Below are 13,676 nucleotides of genomic sequence, written 5' to 3' on the forward strand. Positions count from 1 at the left end.
GGCGGCGTCACACACTCTGAGAGCCACAGCCGACGTGCCGGCGAAGGGGGAAGACGGGCTGACACACTCCGAGAGCAGAATCGATCGCACGGCTCTGACGTGGTGCCGGGGATGTAGTGGGAAGGAGCGCGTCTCTCCTGGTTCCCGGGCTCCCGCTCAGGCAGCTGGGTGGAGGGCGGGGCAGCCATCGACCCGCGAGGAGCGGGCCTGTGAGGAGCGGGCGCCCGTCTGGCACGGCCAGAGGCCGAGGTGCCTCCGGAAGAGCTGAGTGAACCTACCGGGAGGGCAGACGGAATGGGGCCTCCGGAGGCTCCGGGTGCAGCTAGCGGCCCCTGGCTGACAGTGGGGTTTCCGAGCAGGCGGGCAGACGGCGCAGCAGGTGGGACGAGAGCCCCGCATGGTTCCGAGACCGCAGGGACCTCGGGGAGCCCTCACTACGGTGTGAAGCCCGAGAGGGCGCCAGCGGCTCCTCCACGCGTTGCGCCCCGCGCGCCTGCCCCGGCCAGGCCGGGCTGTCCACTTCCGCTTCCGGTCGGCCCTAGGTGGTGGGCGAGGAGCAGGCAGGCAGACGGGCGGGCATCCGCACCCTGACGCCGAGAGCAGCCTTCGCGCGGACCGTGGGCTCCTCAGCAGGCAGGGCGGGCGGGCAGGAGCTGATGCGGCAGCCACCGCTCTCAGGCTCCACGACGTCCTCCATGCGTGGGGGCGATACGCGAGGCCTGAGGAAGCGAGGTCGGCGGCCACAACCCAGCGAGGCGGGAGTCTGCGGCCCTGAAGCCGGGCGGCAAGAGGAGAGCGGGCAGAAGAGGAGAATGGTGGCCCGGGCCTGTGAGAGAGAGGAGGTGGAAAATGACACGCCAGGTGAGGCGTCCGGGGCTGGGAAGGCCACGGCAAGGTGGCGAGTGGGTGGGTGGGTGGTGAGTGGGAGGGCAGGTCGGACCAAGCACCTGTGGGCCTAGCGGGGCTTGGAAGCAGAGGAGGCCGAGCTCCCCTTGCAAACGAGAAGGCAGACAGCAAGCAGACAGGGCCAGGGGTCACTCCCTCTCTAGCCTTTGCGCCTCAGCCCCCTCCATCTTTGTTTGACCGCTAGTGTTGAATCAGCATGGGCTTTCGTGATGACCAGGAGAGAGGTAAGACAGGTGTGTGCTCATTTAGGAGCTCCTAGTCCGAATTCCCATAAAAGGAATTCCTGTTAGTGATCCATTTTTGGCTAATGTTCAGTGACCGTGATGCCCAAGGTTATTCGGGGTATTCAGCTGTCTTAGAATTTATACAGGTTCGTGTGTAGCTCCTTACCCGAAATTAGGAAAATTTCAAGGGGAATAAAAATGGATGACATCACATTTTTTAATTTGACGTAGTATCGCTTTTTCCACCTCAACATAAAATCTTTTCTGGTATGTTTTGTCGTTTTGATCAGCCAAGGAAAAAAGAAAAGTTACTGGAGCCTCGAGCAATGATCCACAGCCAGGGACTAACCTGGTAAGAAAGGAATCATTAACCAGTTCGGAATCTTTCCAAACAGTGGAGTGTGGTGAATTTCAAAGTACAGCTGTCTTGCAGTCTTTGGGTAAGGAAGTTCTGGTAGATGGCATTAAAAGAAGAATTGGAATTAAAAAACTCAGAAGCTTAGAAAGCCCACCTTTCAAAATAACTGAAAATCACACTACACAAAATATAAAGGTTGGATGCCAAGATGAACTGTACAAGAATACTTCGAAATATTCTTGTAACAGCTTGCCACCTGCAACAGAAAATAATTCCATTTTAAAATTACAGGATTGCAGTTGCTTTCCCCATTCCAAGGATTGTAATGATGAAAATAACCTGACATATAAACCTGATGCTGAATGTCTGCATGTACCAGAGGATTCCTCAGAGTTGAGGAAAGAAAACCTTAGGAATCTTCCAGATAAGAGGGACACAAATAGTATTCCTCAGCTTTCAAAAACTGAAGAAAACTTAATGGGAGTAAATAAATTATTGCTTGGAGAAACTGATTTATACCAAAGTAAAAATAATGGCTTGCTTCCCTGCCTTCAAAATGAAAAAAATAAATCCTCAGTAGAGGAAAGCAATGTTGGGAGAAAACCCAGGAAAAAGATGAAGATGTTTGAAAAAGGAGATAAAATGGTTATCAAGATGAACTTCCCTAATGTATATAACAAGTCTGAGTTGCTGTTACAAGAAAACCAAACAGGTGCTGAAGGCAAAGAAGCAGAAACTTTAAAAGATTTGAGAAAAGTAAACCATAATACACTCTCTGCAATGGATCATTTATCAAGCCTTCCAGAAATAGAAGGAAAAGACACAAGTCCTGATCATCATGTAAATACTATGTTTCAGAAAACCCTTGAGCCACTTTTGAAAGAAGAAACAAAGAGCGTTTCAGAGTCCTTAGGATGTAAAAGTATGGAGCCAGAAGAATATTTTAAGTCGGTGAAAAGCTCAACAGTGAAATCACTTAGTAATTACCATTCTGTTGAAAAGAGATCATGGGAAGACTTAAATGAAACTGAAGAATCAAAGTTCAGCTGTCACAGAACAATTCCAATGACAGGTAAAAGAACTTGGCCTTGTTATTCATGTGCTAGAATATCTGCTCAGTGTTGGAAAAAGGCTTCCATGTCAAAATCAAATTACTCTCATCCTAGTTCTGGGGAAAGTTTTAGGCAAGATGATTTTCCTAAACAGCAAACAAATCAAATTCACGTAACTGACTCCAGATTATCAGTACAAAGTTCCATAAAAGAGACAAATGGTGACTCTTCAAGTGAAGAAAAATTGGATTCTAATTTAAATTGTTTGTCTTCAGCCTCTGAAGTAGTCTCTGCGCTAGAACGTACTTTAAAGGTTACAAAGGAACTTATAATCAATGCTAATAAAAAGATGAAGTCCGAGGAACCGAGCAGTAGTGGGTCAGAGGTAGTTTCTAATACAACTGAAGATACTCAGCTAACTAATGTGACTCAAAACTTAATAGGAAGTAAAAAAAAAGATAAAGGGACTTTAACAAAACTTAATTTGACAGTGGCCTCCCAGCATGGTCAGGAGGCAAATAACTCTATGGGCAAAACTATTCAGCGAAAAGCATGTATTGCTAAGCCAACACTTGTGGTTCCAGACTTGGTTAAAATATTGAACACAGGACGGCTGACTAATTTTAAAATTCCTTTACTCAAGAATAAAACAGAAAAAAGAAAAATAAATGCCAAGTCATCAGAGAGAGAAGCATATAGTCCTCTAGAGCTTCTTGACAATCTATCTGGAACAGAGGTAAGACAGAACAAGAATAAAGAGACCATCTCCACAATAACTTCAGGACCTCAATCTTTGAACATACAAAATAGTGTCACTCCAGGACAAGCTAGTTCTGACTCATACTGCAATAAGAATTCCTGTAGTACTTCTTCAAGTTTCCTAAAGCAAGATAATACTAATAAACCTTCTAACTACATCTCTGAATTAGGCAATATCATTTCCAATAAGAAAGCTGTTTCTCTTACAATCGAAAATAATACTTTTTTTTGTGATCCTGCGTATATAGAGAAAAGTCCTGCCTTCTGCTCTAGTGAACAAGAAACATTCAAAAAAATTTCCTCTGAAGTTAGTGGCAGAAAAACAACTAAGGACTTTTCAGATATTAAAGTTATTCCAGATATTCTTAAAGCATATGAAGATGATGTCCTCTTAATTGATGTAATTCAAGATGACCCAGACCTCTTTGGAGTTTCCAATGAAGGGGAGCTCTCATTTACTTCAGAGGTCCCCATGATAAGCCAGGAGCCCAGTGTTGCTGAAGAGCACCAGTCAACAGACTCCAAGAATGTGGACCTTCCCCCCAAGAAAGAACCAAGTGATAACTTAAGGTATGCATGTACAAGTGTGCCTCTTGGTACTTGAGGAAGTTTCAAAAGCACTTTTCTTCTCTTAGGTGTCACTAATTTATTCAGTAATCATTGAAGTTCCATTATTTTTAACCCATTTATTAAATATGATATAGCATACTATTGCTGAGACAGGGAAATGTCATTTTGCTAAAACTTATCATTGAAATAAAACAATTATATATGTGTTGGAAATCATAATGGAGCAGATTGACTGTCAAAATGGTGGTTTAGTAAATGGCTTTTTAAATTATTGAGATTGTTTCCTTCTAAGTCAATTAAATTTATTTTCATGTGTTCTTTAATTATTGTCAATATGCAGATATACATTTATTTCAGCCAAGTTACTTATTAAGAATAGTGCTGTATGTTTTAACCCATTTTCTGTGACTTCTTTGTTAGATAAAAAAATTCATTTTTGAGGGAACAGAGAAGTCTTGCAAAAGTCTTGGAAAAGTTTATTTGAAGTAGTTAGGAAGTAAAATCGGAAGTTAGACTAATTTTCAGAAGAAAAGAGAGTAAAATTGTTTGTGATTTTAAGGTTATGGTTTTAAATGATGATTTAGGCCCCAATGAGGGCAGGTTTGCCTGGTGCAACTTTAAATGGAGGCAAGTAGTAGTCTTGAGCTACTCTGAGTTGGCCCAAGTATTCTTTAATAGTATGTTACATTTTACAAACTTGTATAATTCTCCAAGCTCTAAGTTATATTTATATGTTATAATACTTGAATATTATAGTGTTCTGTGAACAAACTCAAAAGGAAACATGAAAACACTTTCCACTAAGATTCAGTGGTACATGATTTAAGTCTCTCTAGTATTTATAAATTTTAGTTACTTTTTTGATGCCATAGTCTTGATGTTCTTGGTGTTATAAGAACTTGTAATTTATCACCACATGCAGTACTTTCTATGTGTCAAATGGAGGACTAGGAGCTTGATCATTTATTTTTAACAATGTAATGAAGTATGATGGTAATCTGCCTATTTTGAAGATGGAAAAAATGAAGATGGCAAGTTGTTACTTCTCCAAGGTCACACTGCTAGTAACAGAATCTGGATTTGAACCCAGGCCTGTCTTTAAAATTAGTGGTTAAGCCCTGACCAGGTGGCTCAGTTGGTTGGAGAGTCATCCCATCACCAAAAGGTTGCAGGTTTGATCCCTGGTCAGGGTACATATCTAGGTTGTGGGTTCGATCTCAGGTTGGGACAGAAGGCAACTGATCAATGTCTGTCTGTCTCTGTCTGTCTGTCTCTCTCCCCACCTCCCTCTTTCTGTCTCTCTCCTTCCCCCTCCCTCCCACCCCCCCTCCACCAACCCTTCACTCTCTCTAAAATCAATAAACATATTCTTGGGTGAAGATTAAAAAAAAAAATTAGTGGTTAAGAGCTTGACCATTATAGTCTCACCTAGGTTTTTAAATTTTTTTTCCTTGCCACTTAATAGCTATGTGATCTGGTTTCTCTTCGGATTTTATAAATCTTTCACCTTTTAATAGCTATGTGATCTTTTAGGCAGATTATTTTACCTGAACTGTGAAAAGGGAAGATAATTTGCTTCAGGATTGTAAAGATTAAATCAAAGAATGGATGGGAAAGTTTTTAGCATGGCACTGGGTAAGTAGTAAGGGCTCAATGACAGGTGGTGAAGATGATTCTAACCATGCTTATATACCATGCTTCCTTTGAGGAATACAAAGGGAAATTAGAGCACATCCTGCATTCAAGAGCAAACATTTCTGTTAGCTAACAAGATGTCAACAATGAGCTATTGCCAAAGATAGAGAAATGTTGTGAATTGGGCAGGTAGTTTATTTTTTATTCTCTTGTTGTTGCTTTAGAATAATGGCTGATATTGTAAAAATGGTACATTTTCATTACATCAAAGTGTAGAAGAGATGGAATTCCACCACACCAGATAGCAAATTAATTGCCAACAATTTGTATGCATCATTCCAGACATCTATCTAGGCATATATCTGAATACAATTTTAGAACAATTGGATCATGCCATCTTTTTAGTAATAACATTTAACTTTATTTACACTTCATGGGTGGAGGGGGGACTGAAATGAAACATTCAAAAAAATTTCCTTAAAGGAATTGCTGAATCAATATACTTCTTTACCACAAGAAATTAGTTCCTGAAAGGCTCTTAATAAAAGAGTTTATAAGTTTGAGTTTTGTTATGACTTTTAAAAATTGTGTTCTAACTTCAGACAGCAGCATTTGCTTTCCTGATACGAAAAAATAAACAAATAATACATATTCAGTTTTTCTCCCAATCTTGTCCCCCACGTTTTTGTTAATTTTTTTTTGTTTTATATTGGTAAACCTTGTGCCAATTCCATTATCTTCAATAATCTTAATTTCAAAGACACTTACTTTTAGTTCTGTGAAATTGATTCAGTCCTCACCACCAGTCCTTTGACTTTCCTCTAATCTTGACGCTTTTGATTCATTTCTTAGTTGGCTAGAGTTCAGAGTAGGTTTTTTTCAAGAAGAGTTCATGATTGCTGTGTTCTTTAGGATCTTGGGTACATAGAGTGACTGTAGGCTAAGAGCAAATTGGGTATAAAATTATTAGTTTACATTTTTCCTCCTCAACTATGTAGCCATTCTTTCTGCTTTCTGGCTTTGAGTTTTGTAGTGGAAAAGTCTGAGACCAAACTAATTCTCTGTCACCCCTTTCTGAACCGCCTTCTTTTTTTTCCCCTTCCTGCTTTCTTTCTTGGTAGGGGTAATTATGTATTGGTCTTCCCAGGACAAGGTGAACCATTTTGGCTTGATTCAGATTTACTTTAGACAATTTTTCTATTGTCTTTGAACTTCATTTTTCTTCTTTTATATACTTTTAAAAAAATTTTATTGAATTTATTGGGGTGACACTGGTTAATACAATTCTACAGTTTTCGGGTGTACAATTCTGTAATACATCATCTGTATATTGTATTGTGTGTTCACCACCCAAACTCTTTCTTCTACCTTCCCCAACCTCCTTTCTCTCTGATAATCATCATACTGTTGCTTGTATCTATGAGTTTTGGGGTTTGTTTGTTTGTTGTGCTTAATCCCTTCACCTTTTTCACCCAGTCCCCTAACTCCTCCTCCACTCTAGCAGCTGAGAGTCTGTTCTCTATATCTATGAGTCTGTTTCTATTTTGTTTATTTGTTTATTTTGTTCATTAGATTCCACATATAAGTGAAATCATATGGTATTTGTCTTTCTTTGGCTAGCTCATTTCACTTAGCATAATACTCTTCAGGTCCATCCATGCTACCACAAAAGGTAAGATTTCCTTCTTTTTATGGCCAAATAGTATTCCATTGTATAAATATACTACAGTTTTTTTAATCCAGTCATTTACTGATGGGTATTTGGGCTGCTTCCAAATCCTGGCTATTGTAAATAATACTGCAATGAACATAGGGGTGCATATGTTCTTTCGAATCAGTGTTTCATGTTTCTTCACTTCAAAAACACCAATTATACTTTTATTGGCTCCTCTTTTTCTTTCATATCTGCTTCTGAAGTTTTGGTTTTTAAATAAACTTGAACTATCCTTAAAAGTTATTTTAATATTTTCTTTTTTTCTACACTGGGAATGAGTTTTACAGTCAACCATAATGCCAGGGTAAACCTTAACATGAAAAAATCTGAGGTATGAGAACCAGTGGGTCTGCCAGTAGTTGTGCAAAAAGTTGTTAATGGTTCTAAAACTGAATGAAGCTTAGAATATAACTCCAGATTTTAGCTCTTTCCCTTTTAGCAATCAGTTGTTAGTTCATATACTTCCTTTTCCTCACTCTAAAACACGAAGAGGTTGAAGCCTCTTAGAATGAGTTTCTGTTTTACAGAAATAGAAATTGAAGGTGGAGGGCTAGGCCCAAACAGCATCAGAAATCTGGACTGCCTGTTACTGGCAAAACAGGTAGACAAACTTGAGTTGATTCCATTGTTGGGAGAAGTATTCTCAGACGTGGTTAGGGAGAATGTTTTAAGTGTTTTAAGTTATGTTAGAATGCTTATTCATTGTCAGTCTGCACAGTGGGGAAAGTTCATATTAAAACCCAAAGCATTAGAAGCGTGTTAGAATTAATTCATTAGAACTTGAACTGATGAGCTTGGAAATGTAATTTGTAAAAATTTTGTATTAGCCTGTATAGCTGGAGAACTGAGAATGTCTGTAATAGTCAGTGATGGACAGTTTATTTGTACTAGAACATAGAATTATCTTCAATCACAATTATATTATGTGCTAAAATACCAGTTGAGTGATACTATACAGTGGGTTATTGAGATTTTAAGAATCTGCCAAGTAGTCAAGGGAATTATTATATAGCTAGGGTGGTGGGGGGAACTAATATGTTTGGAACAAAGATGTATAAACTGAAGTACCAAGAATACTAGTAGTTTAGAAAAGTAGAATGAAAGGGCATCTTGGAAAAGCCAAAATTTGTACTGATTCAGGAAGTTTGGATTGATTTAGCTTAATGAAGGGGACAAAGAAAAAAAGTTTGGCATGAGAAGAGAAATAATGAAGAAAATGTGGGCCAAAAGGTATAGATACATATGGATATGGTAGTGTGGGAAGATTATGAAGTCTTGCCTGACTTTTGCAGATAAAGATTGGAGCCACTATTCCCACAGCAACTTTTGCTACCTCACTTACGGCGCTGATTTGATGATAATATAATTTACATCTCTCTCATCTGCTCAACTGTCGGACTTCTTGGGGTAGAAAATGTTCATATCTCATAGAACTTTGTAAGCCCAGTCACTCATACATTGAGGGACAGGAGAGAATTAAGATTTCAGTTCCTACTATATCATAGGCTGTTTCTCAAGCATTGAAATACATGTAAATGGAGACCGAATTCTTTCTTTCTATGCAGATGTTGAAGAATAGTGAGAAATAAAACTTGGAAGTGGGGTGATGTCACATTAAGAAGGTTTGAAAGTTAGGCATCAAAATTTGAACTTAGTACAGAATTGATGCTGATGATTGATGAGTATCAGTGACGCCACCTTTGCAACTTAGACTTAAATCTATAATGAGTCATTGTACCTTCTAGAGCTGGTAAATAATGAACACAAAATTCTCTTGGAAATACCTAGCACTAACGCACAGAAAATAAAAGCCTGTCACTTTTACCCAGGTATTTGAGTTCCATTAGACCCATGCCCAGCATGGATCTATCCTGGGCAGATTACATCATCCCAAGTAACCAAATCCACTTGCCTTCTCAGATTCTGATTTAACCTCAGTTTGTCCCCTAAGAGATTGGCCTTGTAGAGTAGCCTAGTCACCAGTTGTACTATACCAAATGACCAAAAAAAGAAAAGAAAAGAAAGTTCCCACCAGAAGTAAAAGTCATTCTTTCTCTCCCTCATTTACAGGGGTGGGTAAAAGTAGGTTTGCAGTTGTAAGGACATGAAACACACAGTTTATTCTTATATTATTACAATCATAACCTGCATGCCTTTCCATATGAACAACTGTAGATCTACTTTTGCTCACCCCTGTATTTGGACTCCTGGGCCTGCTTTTCAGGAAATTTACTTTGTTCCGTTCTCTCCACCGAATTTCTGAGGCACTCTTAACTGTAGTGCAACATGTTACACTTAATTGTGAGAACTGATATTTGGTGTCTACCCTGTGCTAGATACATTATTTAATATTTTTTTCATGTGATGGGATAATTCAGAGGTTGAAACTGGTTCTACATTTAAAATTGAGTCAAAGTGATTAACTTTCCGAAGGATACACAGCTAGTGTCAGAACTGAGGTCTGAACCCAGGGCAACCTGCTCCAAAGTTTGTCTGACCTACATAAAGCAGCATGCTTGAGAGTGTGGCATTTTTGGTTCTATAACTTTAATTCGATTGTTCTACAGACTGCCACAGAACGTTATTTTACTTTCCATCCTTTCCTTCATCTCTTCCTACTCTTTAAAGTAGCTGTTGGGGCAATATAAAGAAGCGTAATTCTGATTTTTACTTTTTTCTTTTTTGAGCCACATATACCATTGTTTCTTGTCTGCTGAAATAAATGGCGCTGTACTTGACGGAGTAATTGTAATATCAGGAGACCTAGCACCTCACAACATGGCATCAGGCTAGCAACCTCCGACCTAATGATATAGATACTGTAATGTTTAATTGCCCAATAAATTTTGACAGTTCTATTCAGAAACAATACGTGAACATAAATGAACATTGACAACAGTCAGCTACTTAGTATCTCAAAAGGAAGCAATAACATTCTGAACTTTTCTTGGGCAATAGTTTTCAAACTTGTTCTGCTAGTAATAATTCTCGAGCAGTCATCTTCAAACATTGTTGTCAATCACCCATGGTAAAGATACATTTTACATTACAGTCCAGTACATACTTATGAATGTATGAAATAATAGATTTACAAAAACAGTATTTTCCTCACTTCAAGCGATGTACCATATTTTGTACTTTAGTCTGTTTTATTTTTTAAAAAATAGTCCTGGCCCTGGCTGGTGTGGATTAGTGGATTGAGTGCCAGCCCAAGAACCAAGGGACGCCGGTTTGTCAGGGCACATCCCTGGGTTGTGGGCCAGCTTAGGTCTCCAGTTGGGGGCGTGAGAGAGGTGACCACATATTGATGTTTCTCTCCCTCTCTTCCTCCCTCCCTTCCCCTCTATCTAAAATAAGTAAATAAAATCTTTTTTTTTTTTAAATAGTCCTGGTTGGAGCCCATTAAGTTTCATCACTCCCTTGAAAAATTCTCTGGTAGAAGATAAATGACCTAATCTGGGTAGTTCTTCAGAAGCCTCTCTTATTCTCTCAAATCTCTTTTGCTCCTCAGTTCTTCCATAGCCTCAGCCACCTCTGTTCCTCTTTTGCTCCTTCTACCCATTGTTTCCCTTTCATTCCATCAAGACAGAACTATAACTTTCCACTCCACAAATGCAAAACTGTAACATTTATGTGGATTATAATTTTGTATAATTTATTATTTTTTTAATTTAGGTGAATTTAACCTCTTGTGTCTCAAATTGGAAACAAAACCAAATCACTTGTAACAAGAGTAGCACGTGCAGTTTTACTTTCCTTGTCAATTAGTTATTCATACTAAAAAGTTTCTCACACTTGTAAACTATATCAGCAATACTAAAATACAATCTAATACTTGGAAATTAAAGCAATTCACTTGCTATACTTATTTACATTTTTTGTTTTTCAGGAATAACCTCTATGTCTGAAGATCATACCTATTATGAATAAATTTCAGGATAATTACAAACCACAGAAACATCCCTTAGTTCTTTGTTGAATTACTTAATCCTGTTCATGCTATTACCTTATTATTTCATTATTTTTCTTCATCTTAATTTTCACTGCTAGTGTCTTATTCATCTTTCCCTTGGATTATTTTGATGAACTCCTAGTCAATTTTCCTGAACTCTTTTGGTATATCCTGTCCATGGTGTTACTGTGAAATAGATACTGATCTGTCAGTGGCTGCTCACAGTATTTCAGTGGCTTCCAGCCACTGGAGGATAGAGTCTAAATTGCTTGGTGTGGCTCTTTAAGGCTCTTTAGTAGATCTGCATCTATTTTCTCTTTAATAATTATGTTGGGGGGTGGATAAAAAAGTAGGGTAAAAGGCTAATGAAAGATAAACAAGCAAGAAGCTCACTATTTCCACAGTATGTAATGTACTTGAATCCTTTTGCATGTTTCTTTATCTGGAAGTCCCTTTCTCTTCATTCAGTTATCCTTCAAATCACATCTGAGGTGTTTTTCCAGGAATTTGTTCCAATGGTCCTCTTATATATTTTGTCTGCTTGTATGTGAGCCTCCCCTTTATACTGGGAGTTCCTAGACAGGAGAGAGGCATCTTCATTTGGGTCTCCCTCATGTCTGGCCAGGAGGAGGTTAAGTATTGAGTACATACAGAGAAGCTGACATACATGGGCCTTGTTCTCACAGCGCTTTTAGTCTGTCAAGGAAGGCAAATAATTAAGCAACTACAATAAAATACGATAAAAGTGCAAGATACTAAAGGTGTCCTGGGCAAAGTGACATTTAAGATGAACACTAAAGGATGAGTAGGAATTTGCCAATAGGTGAAGAACAGTGAGTAGAATTTTGTCATAGAAGGAATAGCCTATGTGAAGGCCCACAGGGAAGAGCATGTCACATGGAAAAGCAGAAATAACAAGAAACGAAGCTACAGAATGTGCAGAAATCTCTATTGTGAAGGGCTTTACAAATAGAATGACCATAGAATTTATCTTCTGAATTGGAAATCTTTTGAGATGGAAATGGGGAGGTATTAATAATTAATATGCCAGGATAACAGGCATAAACAGACCATCCTAGATAAACTAGAATTCACCAGGAGTTTGAACTTTATCCTAAGAGATAGAGGGATTCACTGAAGGACTTTTAAGTAGCGAGAGAATCTGATTAGATTTACATTTTAAAAATCACAGCTCTGTTGTGGAGAATAAATTGGCAGGGAACTATTGTAATATTTATATCAAAAGGACATGATAATTTCAGACATAAGTGGGACTGGATTTGAGAGCTTTAGAAAGTACAGATTTATTAATTACATGAGAGTGAGGCCAGAGATAGGGGTTAACGATGATAACCTCGTTTCTCTCATTTTAAAGAGGAGTATTACAATTCTCTGATGCAAAGGGACAGGATTGGGGAGGGGTGCTGGTCATGAGGTCAAATTAAGACATGTTGAGTTAGAGAGACATTTGAAATAATGAAGTGGAAATATTCTAGTAGACGTATGAGTTAGGAAAGAAGGTGTGTTGCGGGGGGAAATACTTCATGTTTTCCAAAGACTTCAAAGAATGATGTATATAAAATGTTGTGTTCAGTTTTTCTTTTTCTGGGCTATTTAGGGTAGGTTTAATAAAACCCATTTATTAAATGAATAAATGGTGGGATTATGAGTGTCTATTATAGCTTATTCTATGAACTTTTGTATATTTTTGTGTAAACTTAAAAAAATGGAATAGTATTTGGCCATTTGTTTTGAGTGGCTCTTACACATGTGGTTTTCATTTGTCGAGCCTATGCTATTGGCTTTAAGAACATTGTGTCTTATTTAATCCTCACAATAACCTCGTGGGTAGGTGGTATTCTCATTTTACACATATGATTAGACTCAAGGGAGTTAAATAAACTCGCCACAGTTAACAGAAAGTGGTAGAACAATATTTAAACCCAGGATGGTTTAACTCTGATCTCCATAGCTTTAACCTTGGGACCATATGTTGTCTTCAGTGACCACACACAAAAAAAGCCTTCAAACTGCTCTCATACCGTGTACCTTTTACATTGGCAATAATACGTACATACACATACTTGAGAGTAGAAGTTAAACATTATCTTGTGTTGGTGTAATACTTGAAAAAAAATTTAAATACTTGGTATATGTCATCAGATTTTCTCTGAGTAACAAAATTTGAATGGCAGCATCCCTAAAAATTGAAGCGCATGGAGTTAAAGGGCCAAATTAGGAATCTACTTGGAAATGCTGGGTTCTGAGTCCCTCTGTAGTTCTCTGTCTGTCCTTGGAGGAGAACTGGTGTTCACCAGCTGCTAAGGCTAGTATTATGTAATGTTTGGAGAAGTAGATAGTTCTGCATAGGATATGTTATAATGTTTAAGCTCTGTTTGCTTTATAATAGAGAACTCCCTGTACTGGATCCTGGATTGACAAAGTCAGAGATCTGTGCTTCCTTACCAGCAGGTAAAATTTCACATCTTCAGTATATTCAATATCA

The 13,676-nt window shown here is 38.7% G+C and overlaps 1 protein-coding gene across 1 annotated transcript in view; it reads left to right on the forward strand.

The window, feature by feature from the left end:
* Positions 1-656: 656 nt before the first annotated feature.
* Positions 657-13,676, forward strand: part of TOPAZ1 (testis and ovary specific TOPAZ 1) — a 52,625-nt gene continuing 39,605 nt past the window's right edge. The window contains exons 1-3 of the mRNA XM_045199715.2: positions 657-861; positions 1,421-3,869; positions 13,581-13,642. Coding sequence (XP_045055650.2) covers positions 657-861; positions 1,421-3,869; positions 13,581-13,642 — 2,716 coding nt within the window. The remainder of the gene's footprint in view (positions 862-1,420; positions 3,870-13,580; positions 13,643-13,676) is intronic.

Source organism: Desmodus rotundus, chromosome 8 (assembly GCF_022682495.2).
Source record: "Desmodus rotundus isolate HL8 chromosome 8, HLdesRot8A.1, whole genome shotgun sequence".
Classification (NCBI taxonomy): domain Eukaryota; kingdom Metazoa; phylum Chordata; class Mammalia; order Chiroptera; family Phyllostomidae; genus Desmodus; species Desmodus rotundus.